Source organism: Pleurodeles waltl, chromosome 9 (genome assembly GCF_031143425.1).
Source record: "Pleurodeles waltl isolate 20211129_DDA chromosome 9, aPleWal1.hap1.20221129, whole genome shotgun sequence".
NCBI classification, from domain to species: domain Eukaryota; kingdom Metazoa; phylum Chordata; class Amphibia; order Caudata; family Salamandridae; genus Pleurodeles; species Pleurodeles waltl.
Genome location: NC_090448.1, coordinates 875,433,574 through 875,455,517, shown reverse-complemented (window position 1 = coordinate 875,455,517; position 21,944 = coordinate 875,433,574). Strand labels below are relative to the sequence as shown.

Below are 21,944 nucleotides of genomic sequence, written 5' to 3'. Positions count from 1 at the left end.
CTTTGGACGTAGCCTGTATCTCCTCAGAACTGGGTATGGAAGGGCTTCCTTCCAGAGAATGAGGCCTTTAATGGGCTTTTTAGATGCTCTTGTGGAACCATCAGAATCCTTATCTAAAGATGGCACATTCTTTAGAGCTTGATATCTGGAGACATAATAAAAGTATACCCTCATTGACCTTTCAGGTTTTTGTGGAAAATGCATGACAGATCTTACAGACCTTAGCCTACTGAAAAGACTAAGTCAACAAATGTATTCCTTATGTTGAGTTTCAGTATGAAGCCTCTTCATTCAGGGCTGAAAATATTTTTTTTTCAACGTGTAACGATGTCTGGTCAATGCACAGGTAAAATGCACAGAAGTGGAATTTGTCCTCAACGTGATAACCCAGTTGAGTCAAAAGGTCCCTTATCTGAAGGAGACAGATTGGAGCTCAGAGGCCTCCCTTCATAAGCAAAGTGCTGTAGAAATCAGAGGTATGGTGGCCTCGTCGGAGAATGGTGTTTTATAATCTTGCTACTGATTGGTTGAAGTTTAGTTCTTTTGCAATTATGAAAATAGGCTAATGATGTGACCATGTTAAAGATTTTCAGGTTATGTTTAATTCTGCTCTGCTCGCTATGTGTGCCATAGGACTTCAAGCTAGACGACAGGGATAACTCAAAGCAGGTGATTCCATGTAAGATTCAATTCTATAGAATATCTCTTCCTGCCTCTATAATGGGAAACTACACATCTTAATCTCTCTAAATGCAAAGCTGACCACCACAGGGCAGACCCACAGCATAATAATCTGTTTCATTACCTCCTTATGTAAGCCCTACAAATGGGCATGATGCTCTAACCTACTTACTGTCTAGTGTTCTTGTCTGACTACTGCGTCACTGACAAATTATTGACTTTGCCGGAAAACCAGACCCACATATGAATGGTGAGTAGCAACAGGCAATGGGACTTTTCAGTGTTTATGGGATTCCTCGGTATTTATAAAAGTAGAAGGTGAGAATTGCATTTTAATGAATATCAAGCCACTTTTCCTCCAGTGAGATAGAACACCTTCAGCATTTGGTTGTCTGGGTACCACAGGTTGCACCCCAGTTAAGAACCCTGATTGCCACAGAGAGTAGTCCATGGATTCGGACATTGGGATATCTCTGTTTCCAGCTGGTGGAAGGGGACTCTGTCTAGAAGGTTATATTTGCCTGGCCACTATAGGAGGTATAGCATGATCAAGGGCGAACAGGGAATCAGAAACAATAGCATATAATTATTGGCCCTAATACTAGGCAAGATACAACTGGAATCTTGGTATTTAGTGGTGCCCTGCCGTATGTCACCATCTAAAACCACCACTTACAAAATGGCAATATAGAAGACCTTACATCTGCAGGGGCATGTAGCACACTTCAACAACCAAACCCAATTCCTACTCTTTATGGATATTAGGACAGGGAATGCAATCAAAACATTCAAACCTATACCAGAGAGGTCTGGCCTGTTCCTTCCTTGATCCACAGAATACTGCCTTGTATTTGTGATAGCCACATATTAAGTGAATGACGTTTGTTAGTTTGTTGAGGGCTGCATTAGCACCTGAAAAGAAACTGGATAGACTGCATGTAGTTCCAGATGAGAGAAGCCGAAGGACTCAATGTGTGACTGACAATCTAACTAGCACATATTCAGGGGGTCTGTAGGAGTGCTACCTGTTTCTTTTTGGGATGAGAAGGGACTTGGTGATTGGTACACTTACTGGGTTGAAATAACGGGTGGGGCTGGACTGTAAATTAACATGATTTCTGGTTGTTTTAACTGTGATTGATGGAGTTGTTGATCCCATGGGAAGGGGGTTGATTAAGTTGAAGTAATTATATACACTGATCAGAAGTTTAGGTCGTCAATTGATTATCATGATCTGTTTGTGATATTCACGTATCAAGACGGAACACGGCTTAGATTACTAATCACGTGTGACATGGTACATTGCAGAGTTGCTTGAGCAGAGCTGACTACCTGAGACATGACTTGAGTCATACACAATAAAGATGGTTAAAACACAGAAGTTCCCATTAAAAACCATTTTATTATGAACATCGTAATGTTTTATGTTCAGGTAATGCACAGGAATGTCACTAAATATTCAATTTTTAATTAGTCTTTACATATTTTCATTCATAAATAAACTCTGAATTCACATTAAAAAACAAATACAGTTACAAGTTTGTCCTTCTCTAGAGTGTGTGTGTGCGTAACAGGCATACATAAGTAAAATATACATAATCTTCTCTTCGGTATTGGCTCTAAATACAGCTGACGCTTCGTCACATTTCACAACTATTAGCAACTAGGAAGAATAAACTATTTCTCTGTTCCCCGGATTGGCCAGGCCCTTGTATCAGATGTCAGCCCCGCTATTTGGAGAAGACAAAAAGAGCTTTGAAAGTTGTTGTATGAAAAGTGAAATGTCTTGCCTCTCTTCGAACAAATCAGCTAGCCTCCATCTTGAGAGGGGCTAATAGCTTCATAGTATGTTTTCCGCATTGATACAACCGTGGCCGTTAGCTTATTATGATGGCACATTAACCACAGTGATGCGGCAGTTTAAAGAAGGTCATTCGGCGGCTGTGTCAAGGACAACAGTTAAGCATTTTCCACAACACTTGGACCTCTCAGATGTAGTGTGTCAAGCATCTGCCACCTCGCACATTATACCTGTTTCAAACCAGCCTATCAAGTTTTGCATTCTACGAAGTGGATGTCTAAAACTGCCAAGAACTTAAGAGCATCATGCTGTGACCCTGTTAATTTAAAAGTGAAAAAACTGGTCAATTAGAAGAGCTTTGTAACAATTCCCCGCGTTTCTCGTTTCACCTGTAAGGCCACCTTGGAGTTATCCAATCACATTTTTCTCCTCTTTTACATTTAGTCGATGTCACCATCGATAGGAATCGAACCAATTCCTGTGGAGTTTATAGCAAACCCTTTCCGGGTCTTAAACATAAATAATCCCTCGAAGTTAAAGGTTTGCTTGCATTAGAATTTTTCATTTGAGGGCTATGCAAGCCTGATGCAATTTTCCTGATGAGTTGACAGGCCGGTGATTGTTCATGCTGATCCATAAATAGGTCAGTGGCATCAAAACCGTGAGACTGAGGCACAGGAGGCTGATAAGTGGTCAATACCTTTGCAGAATAAACAGTAAATAATATAAAGTATGTTTGTTAACACTTCCTAGTACCCGGAAGGTAAGATGAATGGTTGCTTGCTTTCATCATGTGAAGACGTCAAAGGTATATACTGAACCCAACATCTTAAGCTATATCGGTTTTATTCGAGATCAAATGACAGGAAAACGAGGTTCTGCCTTTGTGTAATAGTCCTATGGGGGGTAAGAATGTCCTAGTTAATGAGTGCCAACATGTTTGATTCTATAAAGAACTTAGCAGTTGAAGGATAAGAGATATCCCACCCTCATCCTGGACCCTAACCATTTAGCCCTCAAACATACGTGTCTTACTTTGATAATCCATAGCTGAACCACTTTGGTCTGTCTGTAGAAGGTCTGAAACGTGCATGTTACAGAGTTTTTTCAAACACCTACATTCCCCTGTACGCCAGGCTAGGGGAATTATTTTATCCCTAGGTGTAAAAGCGCTGTCGTGGAAGGGCCACCTCAGAGGACTCGGGGAATGATGGTGAATGGAACGATGGGGCTGCTGGCCTCCAGCTCGAGGGCTGTCAAGAAGCACTCAGTGGCAGCACCGTCATTTCCCTGGGCCTGCAGAACCTCCCCAAGGCTGTTCCACACCTCATGTGCTGTTGAGTTCACCTGGACAGCATCTCTCAGGATCTTCTCAGCCAGGCTGTAGCGGCCCAGGTGATGTAATATCAAGCTCTGCAACAAGAAAAATATTAAGAAACTGAATTATACAAAGTAAAAAAAAAAACATTTTGTGCCTTTTTCACATCTCACAAATATATTTAATCACAAATCCTCCAGATCATAATACTTCTGTATAATCAAAATTGATGCGCATTGTGGAATGAATCATCTTTAGGCTTTAAACATATTAAAATAACAAACAGTTCAGAATATCGGTATAAATCTGGACATCCCTTCAGTTTATGGTTCTGCAACATGACATGGAATACGATTCAGAGAAATCTGGAGAGAAATTTCCATTCACAGCTGAAATCGTCCTGCCCCTCCTCCTCCAACATTGTAAAGCAGTCATTATAACGCGCAGGCATAAGGATTCAGTGTTGGCCACAACTCTCCACGCTGAATTATCAAGATGACAAGCGGGCAGTCAACCGCAATGACAGAGGTTTCGGTCAATGTAGAAAGTTGTCCATAGGACTGGCGGACAACTCTAAATTTAGCGGAGGTGTTGCTTGGGATGGAGGAGGTATTGTTCTCTTTCATCTCAAATGACTAACCTCCTTCCTCCATCTCCACTAGGCGCTTAGGCTTGATTCCTCCTTATTCCTATTCTTTCACCACCCTTCATTTTATGTCTTATTCCCCCGTTCTTGGTTCATTTTTTTTTACATGCGTTTCCTTCCTTATCACTCTTTTCCCATATTTCTCTTCCTCCGTGTTTCTTTTTCTTTCTCTTGCTCATACTCTGACGATGAAAAATATCTCCTGCTCACCAAAAATGAGTGCCAGTGCTCACCGCTTGCACACATTAAGCAGTAATTATGGTGTTGTATCAGGCTGGGAAGTGGGATCACCTTATCTGCATCAATAATACGTTACAATATGATATGTGTCCGTTTGTGACCATCATCTTGCAACTTCCAGCGAACTTTCGCTTGCAAAGTGTTACTGCTTCTTTCTTTCAGTGCTCCCTGGACTGGATATTTAGTGCTGCCATACCACTCCACAGCAAAGCGCCGTCAGCTTCAATTTTACTTTTAGTTTGACAGCGGTCTGCAAGGCATACTGTTGCCAATTATTTAAAACATACAGAGGGTGGGCTGTGACTCCACCCACCGAATTATTACTTTCAGCTAATTCTGTAGACTCTTTGCTGTATCATGCCACTGCAATGGAGTACTCCCGTTACCAACCACAGCAGTTACCACATGAAAGCCTAACTTACTGGCTTTGCCAATATGCTCCATCACCAATGAGTAGTAAACCGTATTACTACACAAAGTTACGTCAAAACTCATAATGTCAACTTTCACTACTTAATATATATGTCTTTTATTTATGTAGTTCGCCACTTTTGGGCGGTGCGAGCGGTGCTCACCTGGATTGGGGGGTGCCGAACTCAGGGGGGCGCTGTGTTTAGCAATGACTTATGAAACTTGCGATTTAAAAGCACCTGCTGAAACGTTCCTTGTGCGTCCATCTTTCAGGAAAAAAATAAAATGTCAAGATACCTCTTTTGATTAATGTTCCTGCTAGGGAGAGAGATGGGAGTTTTGTCTAGCGGCAGCTTAGATTCGCCATAAAGTACCGCAGAGGGTTAATATGCCTGTTACAAAGAACAGAACTATATTATATGTGGATTGATGAAGCCAGCCATTCAAGTGCTTTAAAACAAATGAATGTATGTGAAAAGGGGGCTATGGAGAGATGAGGGGCAAATTTGTTTGGTAGTAGTGAGGGAATCCGAGGAGGTAGCCATGAGGTTGAGGGGCGCAAAAAAAGACTGTCGCACAGGGCGCTACCAGCACTAAAGCCGGCCTTGTCCCCACCCCTTCAAGGACAAGGTACCACAGTAGAAAAGCAATCTACCTTTTAGACTCAAGTGAGCCAGAAATGCAGATCATCCTGAGATGGTACTTACTGAAGTTTAAAGTAATTTACTCCTTGGCTGGTTTGTGAATAGGAAGGAGGTGAGCAGTAATTAAGTGCTGCTAAACTAATACTGTCAACATAAAGGAAATAAAGGTTTCTGGTATAATGCCACTTAAAAAGGTGTAATGAATTTCTTTGGCAGACCGTTCAATATGGCCAGTGTTTAATGTGAAAATTATAAGTGCCAGGGCCCTCATCAGGAGGCCACTGCAGCTTTCAGCACTTACCGCCCCTGCCAGTGACAGTACCAACAACCACCATAGTCCTACAAGTGTGACAGTTCAGATTATTATGGGCAACCCAAAGCTATAAGAATGGTGTGGGTGGCATATATTATTCATTTTTAATGTATATTGAACTGTTGTTGTGCTCAACTCAAAATTAGACAAACAGCACCACCATTTGGCAGACTGTCATAAGATTGGTGTGAAAATTAAGTGCCAGCGCTGAGTCACAGAAACCACCAGCTCAATTTAAGCACTAAAAGTGGGCTTGCCTATGCCACCAACAGTAAATGTAAATATATCACAAGTAAGCAGAGCTGTAATGTGGTGATTCAAGAACAGAATGTGTCTATTTGAGATACTTCAGTACTAAACACTATACAAGTTAATTTTGATCAAAAAACCTTTGTAGCCAGCACTGTGCACCACCCCGTACCACAGAAAGTCTTCACAATCGGAAACCTCTAATATTTGGCAGTCTGCCTTCTCAGTTAAAATAAATCTATCAGGCATTCATAGCATCTACAACCAAATAAATCACAGAAAATAAAAGCTTAAAAACACGAACACAATTCACTCAATTTCCTGCCTTCTATGTATTCTTCTCCACACACAAAGGCACACAGCCACAAAAATAAAAAAACATGATTGATTAGCAATCTCAACAATCAATGAAGGTGAAACTGAATGATACTAGACCACTTCAAATCCACAAGCGCGCTTATCCTCACACTTTTCTACCACACTTATTCTTAGGCACAGTTGTGAGCTCAATGCAGCAAGCTATGAACAGCATTTGACACACATGTATGATACCAAAACACTATGGTATCACATAATCTCTATTTATCTATCCCCTGGCATTTAATGCTTAAGGGTCCTCTCTTTTTTCTGCTTGAATGCATACCAAGACACAGTGACAAAACACTGAGAGTGCAACTCTGGTCAACATGTGCAGCACCTAGACACCAGTCTTATAGTCCACCGAACAGCCCACTGTCTTCCTTCCAAGCACTTGTAAGGAGCAGTGTGCTAGCCATCCTCAAGTGCACTCTGGTGCTAAATCAGAATTACGAAGCGGCACTATAAATTCATATAAAAATAAAATATATGGAAGAGCCCTCCCCAACCCAAATCACCCCATTTAACATTTTTGGCCAATGTTACTGGCTTCGAATACGCTGTTGGACATTATGGACAATATAGGCATTTATATAGCACAAAATAACTAAAAACTGTCTATGAGTAAGAAATTAATCAAGGACATATAGAAATAGAAAAAGTGTGTGGGGGTGAGATCTTTGACTGCATAGGTTCTTAAAGAATATGCAAGACCACAGTTCTTTTCTGAGGTGCAGGCTTGTTGGAACAAGTTGGATGGGAGGTGGGATGGTGTTCCGCAACCTGGGTATGGCTTAAAACGGCCTGCTTTCTATTTTTAGCTTTGCTTCTTGACAAGTCTAGAAATGTCATAGCTTCTTGTTTTTAGGAAGCCACCAGAGTTTGTATGTTTTTCCCCAATTTTCCGCAAAAAGAAGTACTCCTTGAGCAAGAACACTCAACATACCTGTAAAGATGTTTTCAGTCTGATGAAGTTTTGGCCAAGTTTACTTCTCTAATGTGCCTCTAAACAAACATTTTGTTACTACATTTGATTACAACTCTGCCAACTTGACTCGTTCCTTCCAGGCTATCAGAAAACCCACCACATACCCCACTAGAGCCGTTTACTGAGATTGACTTTCACTTGCTCCCCAACTCACCTTGCTATCATTCAGAGAAACTCCAGATCTTCAATATCAGGAAGATACTGACTGCTATTTGCAAACCTCCCTGCTCAAAGATATTTGTCATAACTATGTTCATAAATTTCACCTTTACTTACACCATATAAAACAACCAACACTGTCTACTGTGGGATCCCATACTTAAGATAAACACATAATCCATCCATTGACTTATTTTCCATAAAAGAATAAGAAGGTAATACTTCATGCATTTATTGAATTCCCCACGTTCACCTTAATCCCCACCTAATACCTCAACTGAACCTGACAGAAAGTGAGCATAGATACTACACAGTGCTTAGTTTATAAATAAAAACGTGCCGGTGCCCAATGCCCTCCTCTTAAATACACGCCTGCTGCAATTAAATGTGGGAACACGGAATACTGAGGCGGCATAATCCTGAAGCCATCTCGGGCTTCTTCAATCCATATAAAGCCACTCCCTGCCCCTTCAGCTCACTCTTGCAGCTTTATACTTTCTCTCTTTGTGACGCTTTTTCGTTTTCCCCTTCTTCCATCTTTCCCATATGTGTCTTTTGCTCGCATCAAATGCTTGAGACAGAAGAATAAGCCCCAGCCTTCAAAAATGAGTGCCGGGGCCAGGCACCGGAAACAACAAGCACATATTAAGCACTGATACCACAGCACTGCTGCAGACGGCCACACATTCATCTCATTCAAAATACTCCACGAAATTCCAATCACCATGTTTCCATATTCCCTTTAACAACCAGACTTCATTGTTCCACAATTCACCTGAAAAACCTCTCCACTCTTATCTGGGACTAGCACACATTATCGCCTCCCACTAAAATAAAATAAAAAACTGCTTTGTTCACTGTTTTCTTCACTTTAACAAAACAATAATGCAGGAGAACTAAATTTCCAGTCCCACCTAACTCATGAGACGACAAAGCAAGTTTCACAGTAAACTCCCCTTTCCAGACAACTCTTCAAAATCAGGCCTCAAACTTCAAAATGATTGCTTGGCCTATGAATTCCCCCTCTAGCCTAGAGGCAAAATCAATAATTCTCAAGTAGTTTGCAATTAACTGTTATCAATAACAAATCGCTGTAAAACATCACAGCATTCAACAGAATCACCACCACACGAACCCCTCAAATTAGCGAGTGTACCAGGTCGAACCCACAACATTTTCTCACCCACCATGCCCAGAAAACCTCAAAATGTGTCTAAAATCACACATTGCTCTTTTTTATGGCTCCTTGTGGTTTCCACAAGTTTATGTTACACAACTACAAGGAAAATGTGCAATTTTAGATAAAGTTTGAGGTCGGCGGGGCATTGTGGATAAGAAAATGTTTGCGGGTTCCACGTGAGGCACACCCTCAGACTTCCCTGGGTGTCTAGTTACAGAAAGGGTTTAGAAGGTTTCGAAGGGTGGCTCCCGGGCCATGGTAAAAAAAAACGCAGCTACCCCCATTAGCAAATCAGGTAATTATTTGACAGGATCTGTTGATATCTCCACATTTTGCTTTGGACTCTTGCCTGTCGCAGGGGCTATACCCACCTTCAGAAGTTAGATACAATTTTTATCAGGAGACTTGAGGGAAAGCCGAGTGATAGGAAAGGTGTTGCTCCTCTCATGTTCCAGAAGTTTTCCTTGCAGAAAAGTGATTTTGTGTGTTTTTAGCCAAAGGGCTTCTGGGTAAGAAACCCTACGGAGAGCCATGCAAGTTAGCCCACCCTGGAGTCCTCCAATAGTTTTCAAGCGTGCAGGTTTGCTAGGTTTTCCTAGGTGCTGGCTTTGCCAGGTCCCAAAATCGACAGCTACCAACATTGCAACAAATATGATAAGTTTTTGGTGGAAAACTGTGATGTGTCTATGTTGCGTTTTGGGTCCTTTCCTGTCGGGGGCAATAGGCCTACCTGTACAAGTGAGGTAACACTTTTTTCATAAGACTTGGGGAAATGTAGGGTGGTAGGAAATGTGTGGCTCCTTGCAGATTTCAGAAGTTTTCCTGACAGGAAGCTAAAGTTTGAAGTTTGCAAGGGCTTCTGTGTGGGAAAAATGGTGAGAGCTATGCAAGTGACACCACCCTGGACACCCCTGGGTGTTTTGATAGGTATTCCAACTTGTCAGCTGAACACATTTTTTTAAATGTCAGTTTTCAGTGGAAAAATGTGATGTGTCCTGTTCTGTTGTATGCCGTTTCCTGTCACAGGCACTAGGTCTGAACACAACAAGTGAGGTACCATTTTTATTGGGAGACATGCTGGAAGACACAACAGTAGAACACTTGTTATTACTGTTTGGATTTCCCTGCATTTGTGTATTTCAAATCTGAAACACTGAATCGCAAGCTAGTGCGAGTACCCACAAATTCAGAGATGTACAAATAACCACTGCTCCTAAAGCAATACATGTTTCCTTCATACTTATTTTTCATCCTTTATATTCTACTATATGAACTGCTGTAAAGTCAGTACACGATGGCAACCATTTTAAGGTGCAGCTCGGTTGTTGGCTCTAGGAATCTTGGGTTCTTGGAATGCCCACAATCCTTATATCTCCCAGGGACCTAAAGGGTCTAGTTGATGTAACAGTATATTGCTTTTGTAAATCTGCCAATGTGTTAAGAGGTTATAGAAGAAAATGTCACGAATGGCTGTTTTTTCCAACTTATGCTGATTTTTCTAACAGTTTCTTTAAGAAAATCATGAGGGATCTACACAATGTTATGTTAATTTAACTTATATCACGCACAAATTACCCCAGGAGGGTTATCTCAGTGCCGTTTGCCATTCACACCACAGGCTACAGATTCAGAGCAATGCCCAAAAATTAAAACAGTACAATCTTAAGCAATTCCCTATATCTGATGTGATCAGGGTACCGACGAATATGTAGGGGAAGAGCATTCCAATAAATGGGGTCTAGGTAAGGAAAGGACCTGCCCCTGATCGAGACTTTTTCACCCGTGAAATAGTAAGCAACGTTTTAGAGTGTAAGCTTTGAGGACAGATAACAAGGCTCTTTTCCAATAAGCGTCATGTGTGTAAGACAACAAATTTCAAAAATAATCCTCTTCTAAACAGGCCACTAATGAAGAGAGTATAAAAGGGGAGAAGATGCTGTCCTTGCGGGAAGATTACAGATGAGGCGTGCATCACTTCTTGCTAAATTCATAACTTTGTCTACTTTTCAGAAAAATACAGTTTACAGGCATTGCCAATGGGTTTCACACCTGTAAACACCAGTGCTTAATTTGTAAATAAAAATGTGCTGGTGCTGGTGCCGCGGTTGCTGCAATTAAATGTGCGAGCACAGAATACTGAGGCAGCGTAATCCTGAAGCCTCCTCGGGCCTCTTTAATCCATTTACAGCCACTCTCTCCCATTTCAGCTCAATCTTGAAGCTTTCTGCTTTCTTCCTTTGTGACTCTTTTTCATTTTTTCTCTTCATTTATCTTTCCCATGTGCCTTTTGCTTGCAGTAAATGCTTGAGGCAGAACAATAAGTGCCGGCCCTCAAAAATAAGTGCCAGTTCCCTGCACCGGAAACCACCAGCTCAAATTAAGCACTGGCAACCACACCACAAACTGGAAATAAGTTGAAAGCACAAAAATTGAAAAATTAGGCTACCTCTTAGAAAAATGCCTTAAATGTGATAAAAAGAGTTTTTTGATTCAACTCTACTTTTTCCTAAAATATAGAAAGAAGGGAAGATTTTAGCACTGCAAACCTTTTGTTGATGCCCTTCTTAGGGACAAAATAAACTCTTTCTTCTGCAGTACTTAATTACCATTTTACCAAACAGAAACTCCCAATAATGGCTATTTTCTTGGTCCCCTCCAGAAGAATCCACAAACTCTGGGTACCCTTAGAATCCCCATGATGCTGGGCAAAAAAGGATGCAAATTTGGTGGTGGTACCTTATGTGGATCTACTGCAGATTGCCAAAAAAGAGCTCAGCATTCTCGAGGGAAAAGGCTTAGCACCAAAAGGGTTAAGGCAATCTAACATACCAAACACCAGCACTGAAGGTATCATTGACTCTCGGCTCAAGCATCGCATTCTAATACTAGACAGTAGTCAGAATGCCCCCCATTATCTTAGGCATCTCCAGTGCCTCATTCCTTTTGTCCTTCTGAATCACTAACCAGCTGTACCTATATAAAGTCTCAACTACTCCTCAGTAACTACCTTTAAATTTGTTACCTAAGATAACATATTTCCCATCTTCAAGTCATCCAAAATGTTGCACTCAAACTGGCAGCAGGAAAAAATCTGGGTCCGTCACCCCCATCATGAAGCACTTATAAATACCTTGGCAATAAAACAAACTCCACACTTTTGGGTGCTGTATCTATTCCTCCAACCAAAATCTATTCCAAGTCCCCAAACCAAGTTGCAACTCTAGTGAAAATTCACCAATTCTACCACTTCCTTGTATAGAAAGTGCCTAAAGAAATCCCTGTTTACTCTTCAGTCTCCACACTTTCATCCACTGCTTTGAATGTGTGTCAACAGAAGAAGGCATTCATCCTTTGCTCATTAGAAGGAATCAAAACTCTTTCCTCCGAGTAGCACTTCATCGCAGGTAATTCCTGATTTCCTGCTCAAAGGCCCTGGACGACCTTGCCCAGTGCAACTCCCCGATCATCCTGTCCCCTCTACATTTCCCTAGTCTCCTGGACGCCACCCATGACTAGCTCAACAATCCTCCCTTCGCTTAACCAACTCCACTTCCCCATCTCCTCCGCTGGGTTCACACCGTACCAATCCATGTATCTACACACGAGGCAGGCGGAGGACGGCACTGCCACCGTCTGTCTGCTGAGGTCTGTGAGCTTCAAGCACCTGAAGATCCCATTTAATTCCTTGGCTGCCTCGTACACAGCGTTGTGGGAAGCCGAGCGGTAATTACGCGACGGCAACACAAAGCATCAACATAATGAGAGTAAAAAGAAAATTCTGATGCAAAGGCACTTAGAAAGATGCAATTAATCTCCTCGGCAGACCGTTTAATTCCGTCTTGACTGTGCACACAATGCACTGATACCTCTGTCGACCGCAGCAACCCGAAAATAAATCAAAGGTAGCAGCTTTAATGTGACGCCTCACTTTTAAAGTACAGACAATACCATCTGAAGTCTTTGTGTGCAGTAGCTTGTGCTTGCTTAAAGATCTTCTCGGCCCTGTAGTAGTCCACGGTGGCTGCCACCTTCTGAGCAGCGGCAGTGAGGAAGGTGCAGGACACTATTAGATGTGCTCCTCTCTGCCTGTGACAGCGAAGAAGCAGATGGAAGACAGAAGTAGAACTCGTAGGATAATTACCGTAGTGAATTCATCACCCCTAGTCTTGCAGTCCCCTTTTTCTCCCCGGATGACATGGTTTTTGCAGGTACAACACATTTTAGGCACAAAACGACAAAGGCAGCGTTGGGGACACTAGTTTACTATTTTAAGATGTTAAGTTTGTCACCACATCAGAAGGAGTCGGGAAGGGGACACAGAGCTAAATGCCAGTTTGTCTAAAGCGTCAAGAATCCTTGCAACAGCCCTGAGATAGGACTAGCGAAATTTGTACATATAGGAAAATAAGCATTAGCAAAGCCCATAGGTCTTGCCTTTTCGTGGCAATACTCAATCTTTTGGCTTTGCCATTGCTTTTTGCCAGTGCTGTTTTCTACTATAAAAATGAAACAAAAAACAAATGCTTGTCTGTTGATGTGAGACAGCATTGGCAAAAACAGAAATAAGCTATCACATTGTGATTACATCTACCTAGGCATGCGTCTAACACATGAGCACCTATTCGCCATGACACGGAGGCCTTTAGGCCTTTTTTTTCCTTAACTTTTGATTTACTGCTCCACAATGACGGGCACCAATCTGAAATCAGTAAATAAAAAAGGCAACAACAACAAACACTGGTAAAGCCAATAGGCCTCACCTTTGGGACCTTTTGGCCTTGCCATGCTCTGTAATAATACTGTATGCTGTGCTGCAGCACGGCCGAAAAAGAATTGTGCACCACACATGCTTGCCCCTCCAAAATGCTGTGGGTTCTTTTTTTAATATACTGATCTGCATTGGATCGATTAATTTTTTTGGGAAAACAGGTGCGGGCAGCAACACCGAGGCAAGGGTGGGGGGAAGCAACACAGAGGACATGGATGGGAGTGGTAAAAGCAAGTGGGTTAGAGAGCTAAGCTAAGGGAGCAGAAAAGCAAACGGGTCAGAGAGAGCAACGTGGAGTTGGGGGAAGAAAAGCAAAGGTGTGAGCGAGCAATGTGGAGCTGGGGTGACACACCTGGGCGATAAACCAACACAAGCAGGGCAAGGAGAAGCAGGTGGGAGAGCAACAGTTTGCATGGAGGAGGGGAGCACACTGCCAGGGAGACAGCTGAAGAACACATACACACTTGTTAAGTGCTTAATACAGAAAAATAAAGTAGTTCCCTAAAAGTAAGCTGTGGAAGGACATAAGTAATTTGGGTATGTTTCAGGGAGGGACAGACACACGATGGACAAGGCAAGCCATCAAATAAGATGCAGGCAAAGAAGCAGGCAAATGAGAGTGACAGTAAAGGTAACGAAAGGTAAAAAATGTGGGGGCTGCCTCTGTTCCCGGGAACCTCACAATATGTATTTTGTTACTATGCTTTCTGGAAAGCACGGCCTAAAATGGAGTGCTCTTTTAGCAAACTGGAGCTGCTAGACCATGCGAAAAAGAAAACAATCTATATTATTTCATAAAGGAATGTGGTGGTTTGCAGCAGGGGACCAAGGGAGGAGTGGGGTGGGAGCAGTCAGAGCTGGGGTAGGCTGTGAGCAACTTGTTGCTGCATGGCCAGGGATGTGGAATCAACTGACAAGCTAGGAGAGGGAAATAGTAAGGCAGAAAGAGTGAGTGGAGTATGAATTTCGGAGGAGGGGCAGAACATGGATGAGAGGGCAAAAAATGCAAAAAGTAGTTCCTTCAATGTAAGCAGTGGAAGTATGTAAGTCATCCAATGAAAGGATGGTAAAGAAGCTTTGTTCCAGGGAGGCATAAACACAAGAAGGTGAATAAAAGACACTGAAAAGCAGGCAAGCAAACAAGATTAGCAAGAAAGCATTGTCCGCGAAAGGTCAGCTAGCGAGAGCTAAACAGTGGGGAAGTGCATTTGTAGGCCTTCTGTGCCCAGGCTTTGTACCAGTTTTCCTTCCCCGCTGACACTAAGCTCCTTTTCCCTCCCTATACTAATGTGAAGCACATGTAGACTAGAGTGTTAGTTTGCAGAGGAAGGGTTCTGCATGACTTGAAGTACCCAAGCCACAACAGTGAGCAAATGATAGATCTGAAGAGGGTTTTGTTTTATAGATGAACATGCCTGTTTGCATATTACCTGACGTCAGGCTGAGAATCCTCGGGAAAGGTAATTGATATATACATGTCAGTTTACTAGACCTTCTGAAGGATTTTTTTTCTAAAGATAATATGATTTTTTTTCTGAAATCTACTTCTGCCCCACTGACCCCTTCACCACTTTTCCTTTTGTTTCTCCATCAGTCTTCATCTCTCGATTTCTCGCTCATTTTAAGTCATCAGCACTTCATTTCCTTTCAGGGCACTTACCTACTCAACACTAGAGACGAGGAAGAAAAATGGAGGAGGGCTAGAGCACAAAGAAGGTACATTCAGCACACTCTCTCCTTCCAGTGAGCAGTTTGGGATCTGAAGTTGTCTGAGTAGGAGTGCAACGACGGAAGTGCTGCTGTGTCACCCCGGCCATTTTGCCGTCCTCCCTGTAAAGTCACTAGTCTTTTTAGCTTTTGTCAACAGTTTGTGGGACCCTTGATCCTCCGGAAACCGTCAAACTGCAATTCTGGTGTTCCACATGCATACACTTATGCGTTGCCTGAGACAGAAATACCTTCCTCTGGTCTCTCCATCCTGGATTCTCAATAGGGGTGTCCCCTTGAACTCTTTTATTCAAGCCCTGTTTCGTAGCAGATTTTGTGGTGAAGAAGCTGCACCCAAAAGTGATGGCTAGTGGCTTCCCTGTCTAAATTAAGTTCTGTGTCTTACGGGCCTCCATGTTTATTGTCTTGCATGGTTGACATTTTGCAAGCAATCATTACAGCAAATATTAACTGCAGACATCAGAACACGTGCGCTCAAAGATGCTTTGCAGTCACTAGCAGGGCAATGGCGTTAGGTTTTGCCCGAGCTGATCATGAACATCTGAATATTTGTAAGCAATGTGGTTTCAAAATCGAGGATGGATGCTGTCAAAGAAGAAAACAAAGGCAGTCTTCCCCTATCCCCGACATGCTTCATCTTCCTCTCCTGTTCTGTTTCTAGGACCTGTGTGAGTGGGACCTATCTAGTTGAAATACACAAAGTTTCCAACCAGCCCTACAGATTTTGTACCAGGCAAAGTGCATACAAGCCATAACAATACAAGGTCCATATCCACAATGCATTGTTATGCAGAGGCCATAACAAACCGTTCTGAGAAGAGAGCAACAAGTATTGTCATAAAGCGCTACGAGAAAGGAGAATCTGCTTGGTGGGAATTTTGAACGTTCAGCAATGCATAGAATCTGATTGTAAATGAGTTCCTGCAAAACAGCCAGGACATAGAAATATGATCTGTAGCTTCCCTTTAACTTAATGCATGGTTTTTGGACCTGGACCTCCATGTACACTGCCGATATTGATGCTTTTAGAACGCAGAACTGAGAACGGTCTATTTCTTCCCAACTAAGCACAAGCTTTGGTTGAATACGCATTGCCACAGTGAAGATTCAGGGATTGCATTAAGAGCACCAAAAAAGTGATCGGTGGGTTGCCATTGGTAATACTATGGGCTGCAATCTAGTCCACTCTTAAATTTGCCCATCATGCCACCGCAGACAGGACCTAGCCATATGCAAATCAACCTTGATCTTGCTTCACTTGCTACAGTCAAGCCTGACCTGCCAGGCCAGGTTCCTCTAAGCAGGAGCATAAGATATTCTACACCGGTTTGGGCCTATTGTGGCTTTGTCAGAGAGCTTGAGTCCTGTGGCACAGTGAGCACAGGACCCACGTCTGTGCATTATTATCACACTTAGGTTGTTGCAATGAGAAAAACAAAAAAGCAATGGGTAGAATTCTTCATTAGAATATTGCAGCACAAAACTGGGTTCCCCTGTAGACTGATCTTGTGTACATGACAATCAACATATAACCTTTCCCCACTAGCCTTGTGAATTGCGTGGGCGAGTTGTGACATCCCACTTTCCCAAAGGAATGCTAAGAAGAAAGCCAGTTTAGATGGCTGGGAAGCTCTGTCATCTGCGCTGCAGAGGTAGCCTAGCCCCGCATGCAAAATTCTCCACTATGTCTTCTTTAATAACATTTGCTGTAGCTATTTTAAGGTTTCAATTTTTCTCACATTTGGAGCTGTCTCGATAGTGGAGAAACCTGCTAGCAAGTCAGCACTGCTTCTCTCACATCTACAGTGCTTCTCCTTTCTCTCAAGTGGGATTATATGCCTTGCACCTTTTAACAGTAAATTCAAAATTTAAACATGACACACATTGCGACTGTCCCTAGCTGCCCACCAACATCCTCAATGTGTCATAAATACTGGCTCTCGTGTCTTAGTAATTTTATATTCATTAGGACTTGGCAAGATCTAGGTACCAGCTGGGTGAGATGTTTCACTGGGTCCTTGAAAAATCCCTGTTGCTCTGCTGTGTGGAGGATCTGGCTCAACAATGAGAAGAGAAGCTTTCATAACACGGATATCAACATAACGACTCAGGTGACCACAATCTGTATGGAAGGCGATCTGAGCAGTCTATGTTGGAACTACAAACTATGTGGCTGTAAACAAACCAAAAAAGTTACTTTCCTTCAGTAACAATATTTCTTGTCATTAGTAAATATTTCTGCAGTTTCCTCACCTTATGAATATCCTCCAGGTGCCATACTTGATCTGGAAACATTTCTTCCAACAATAGTATCTCAGAGCTGACAGGAGGCAACACGCAGCCTGAGCGACAACTTTACTCACCCAAGATGCTATAACACTGAAGTGTATAAGGTGCCAATCAGTGTGCTAGTGTCCGGTTTCTAGTACTTTTTCCGAGCCTTCCATCAAGACTTGCAGGGAAGAACCAATGACCATACGACATAAGATTTGTTTGCATACCTTGGTCTCTTATTAATCACATCACTAAATCACAAGGGACGACAGAGAATGGTGAGAAACCTGCTGGAAGTTATAACATCCACCAGAAATATTACCAAAGTTAGGTCATTTTTTCTTCTGATGAATACTTCTTCCCACAGATTTTTTGCCTTATAACTGGGTCCCAAAGCTGTACCCACAGGGGGCGGGACTGAATACTGCTGACTAACCAAGGGAATCATGCAAAACAGTCATGGCAAAGTATGAATTAATACATGTTTGAGCTGTGAGGCAGTAAAGTCTAACAGTGGTGCATACGATTGGCCACGTGGCTACTCAGCACTTGTCAACTATCGAAACGCCTCCGGTGACAGCATGACCCTGATAGACTGGCATGAATTCCCACTAGAGGTTTTTTCTTGATTAAGGGATAACAGTTGATCCAGTTGAAATGGTGTGCAAGTTCCGATCTTGACAGCAGCAAAGTCTATAAATAGCAGATCATCCACTCTGTCATGCGTTCTACAGTCTATAGCATAAAACTCTAAATGCCTGGGGCTAGTCTATGCAGCTACTTCTCTGTCCTAGTGGGATAAGACAGATGGAAGCAAAATGGGAGGATGATGGACTGGTCCAGGTGAAAGATAGGTAATACATTTGGTAACAAAGATTAACAATTATAAAGTACCAGTTTGTAAAAATCATTGCTGCCAAGGAGCACAGAACATCTGAAAGACAAGGCTAAAAGGGTTCGGACCTTCTGACTCGCAAAGCGTATTGCTTCATCAACCAGCATAAATTGATTTTGTGGTGGATTTTCCTAGCAGCCAAATCGAAGCCTGAAACATTAGGCAGAAAGCAGAACGACTTTAGTTGGCACCATTCATCTCCACATGTGCAGCTGCAGTGTTTGAGATTAGGATGAAAGATGAAAACATTGGCCACTCTTCTGTGAGAGGGTGTTCACTTTGTGCAGGAGAGAACTAGGCTACAGAGTGCTGAGTCATAGCAGACAGATTTACCAAATTATCCTCACTCAGTCTGGGGCAATCATGATCGGCTGTGCTTGATCCTCTTTCGCCTTTTGCAGGACTCTCAACAGAAGCAGGATTAGTGGGAATGCGTAAAGCAATGTAAATCTACAGTAATCCCCCAAGGGACCACTTAGAGGGAAGTTGGTAGCACAAAACCAAGAGCACAGTCTGTTCTGGGCCGTGGCAGAGAGCCACACATGGACACTCAAATCTGGAAAAGATTACTCCTGTCACTTCAAAAAGTTTTCACGTGTCATCCTCTGCAACTGCTTTCATGTTGAGGGTGCCTACGTAATGTGGTGCTACCAGGAAAATGTCTGCTGCTGAGCCCTCATCCACAGTTTAATCATTTCCCTAAAAAGAGCCCATGGCCCCATACCCACTCGTCTACTGATGTGATGAACAATGGTGGTGTTGTCACAAGGAACTTGAACGGCACACCCTGAGATGGAAGCCCTCATGGCAAGAGAGAGCTCCTGCAGCTCTAACATGTTTATGTGTAGGCACTGCTCAGATGCGGACCAAAGATCCCACGCTAAGCTGTCATCCAAATGAGCACACCAGCACAGCGATGAGGCATGGTAGCTTGCTTATGCAGAGGGTTTAAGTATCAACCCACCAAAAGATTGGTGGGACACACCCATCAGTGTAGATCAAAGCAAGATGCTATGAGAATGCTTGGGCCATTGTTTCCAAAAGACACTATGGAAGAGTTCTCAATTGCTATCTGGCAAATGACACCCTCAAGATGTAGGAAATCATGAGGCCTAACGGGCACAGACAATTGGAATTGGGACCCAAGCCATATCAGTGGAATCATACCCTGAATAGCTCCAATCCCCTTGGAAGAGGAAAGGGATACTAAGGGTCATGTCTAGCACCACTGAAACACGTTTGCCTCACCGAGGGAGCAATACATCTGGGTACTGATCATAAATCCTACTTTCTGAATAACTGTCAGGGTGTGCTGAAGATGTTCTGTGACCAAAGCAGAAGGTTTCAGCCTTTCCGAGCCAGTCATCCAACTTAGGAAGTATATGGACTTCTCACCTCAACAGTTAAGCTAATATCACAGTCTCAATTTGCGCAGAGTTGTAGTCATCCCAAACCACAAAACTACAAGCTGGTAGTGTCGAGACCCCACAGTGAACCTCAAATAGCACCTGCGGGTGGGTAGGACTGGCAGGTGAAAGTAGGAGCAAATGAAGTTCAGGGGCACCAGCCAATCCCCTACATAGAGGGCGAGCAAGACTTAGTTCAGAAATATGTTCTTTGACTTGTCCTGCCAAATCTGAAGCTTCAAGAAGTGAAAGTTCAGGACGGGTTTCAGACCTATCCTTATTGGAGAGCAAGAAAATTCCCATCTTCCTCTACTCCATGAGCACCACCTTTATGGCCAGTTTGATTAATCGGGCAAGAACATCCGCCTCCAACACTGATTGTTGCGGGGATTGAGCCTCTTGGGCCTTGGAATATCCACAAATCTTTTGGGACTGTTAGTGAAATTACTTTGCCTAAGGAGAAGCAAAGCTAGTGGCTTGGCTATCTTTGAAGCATTTCAGGGGAGGGAGTTGGCCTCCTCTTCGAACAGCTACTCACCATCAAAAGGCATGTCCATAAAAGTAACTTGGACATCTTGTTAAAGGCCCGCGGGGCACATCAAACGTGGCAAAGCAGAGTGGCAGCAATACCCATGGATTGAGCCACAATCTCTGGAAAATCTAGGCTTCACTTCAGGATCTATTTGGCAGCATCCAAACCATGTATGACCAGATAAGAAAAAGGCTTTTTCTGTTCTCAGGTAAAATGCTCGTAGTCAGTTTAGCCAGTTCTCAGAAGGCATGGAAGTAGTGTCCCAAAAGGCACATGAAATTTGGAGTGTGAAGGTCAATGGTGCCAGAAGTAAAGACTTTTTCCCCCATAGAGTCCAATTCTCTTAGACTCAATCTGAAGCAGCAGTCAAAAATTATTTGGGTTACATTTCACAGAGGAAGCTTCTCCCATAAAGGTGTCCAGAGAGTATTGTGAAGACAAACATTTTGACTGGTGTTGGCTAGCATCTGCCTGTGAATGGCAGGGTCCAAGAAATGCTTCTCCCAGGCAGCTCTAATTGAAAAGTAGAAGAGGTAAAAATGTTAAATGTGGCGTCAGTGGTGGGCTAAGTTATGTAAGTGGTGCAGCTTTTTCTCATACCACTGTGGTGAATGAAGACACGTCCTCAAATGGATGGCCTGGCGGCTTTAGAAATGCCCCCTTCTGTGTTTTGTAAGACGACGGGAGGCAAGCATTAGCATATATGAAAGAAGGAGAGTATCTACTCCCTAATCATCAAGCTCTCTACAAGCATGATCCTTTCAGAGCATGACCAGAGCATCAGAGTCAGACTCTGAGTTCCTCCACAAGGGCAAATTTCTGGGACAAAAGTCCTGTCTTTTTTCCCCTACTTGCATGATGTCCATTAACTCTGAAGGTTTCCAAGGTGCTACTGAATTTAGCTCCGAGGGAGGTGGCAGTGATGGCTTTATAGAAACTATGGAGAGAGGCATGCCAAATGTATAGAGATTAGTGCCTCTGAAGACCTACGCTTCATCAGAGACATATCAAGACCAGAGCCTGTAGAAGTGCTGAATATGGAGCTATCCAGTTTGGAGGCACCAAACCTACTGGATCAGGCTTGCTGATGGGGAGAGGCCTAGAGTATACAAAAGTTGTTGCAGTATTACAAGCAGGAAGGCCTCACCCTGCGAACTGGATCAGCTCATGGGGGTCAAAACTCAGACTTAATATTTTTACCTTTGGAAATGTGTAAGAAACTGTGTTGTTGGTTTATCGGGGTGTGAGTCCTGGTCAAGCAGCAACCACAATCCTTGTCAGGATATGACACAAGAACACCCCAAATTAACTTGTACTCAACCCCTGGGAGTTTGGCACAGAGCAGTCAGGCTTA

At 42.9% G+C, this 21,944-nt stretch overlaps 1 protein-coding gene across 1 annotated transcript in view; it reads right to left on the bottom strand.

Annotated features, from left to right (window-relative positions):
• Positions 1-2,063: 2,063 nt before the first annotated feature.
• TTC7B (tetratricopeptide repeat domain 7B) overlaps positions 2,064-21,944 on the bottom strand; it is a 1,338,716-nt gene continuing 1,318,835 nt past the window's right edge. The window contains exon 20 of the mRNA XM_069208186.1: positions 2,064-3,895. Coding sequence (XP_069064287.1) covers positions 3,674-3,895 — 222 coding nt within the window. The 3' untranslated portion in view covers positions 2,064-3,673. The remainder of the gene's footprint in view (positions 3,896-21,944) is intronic.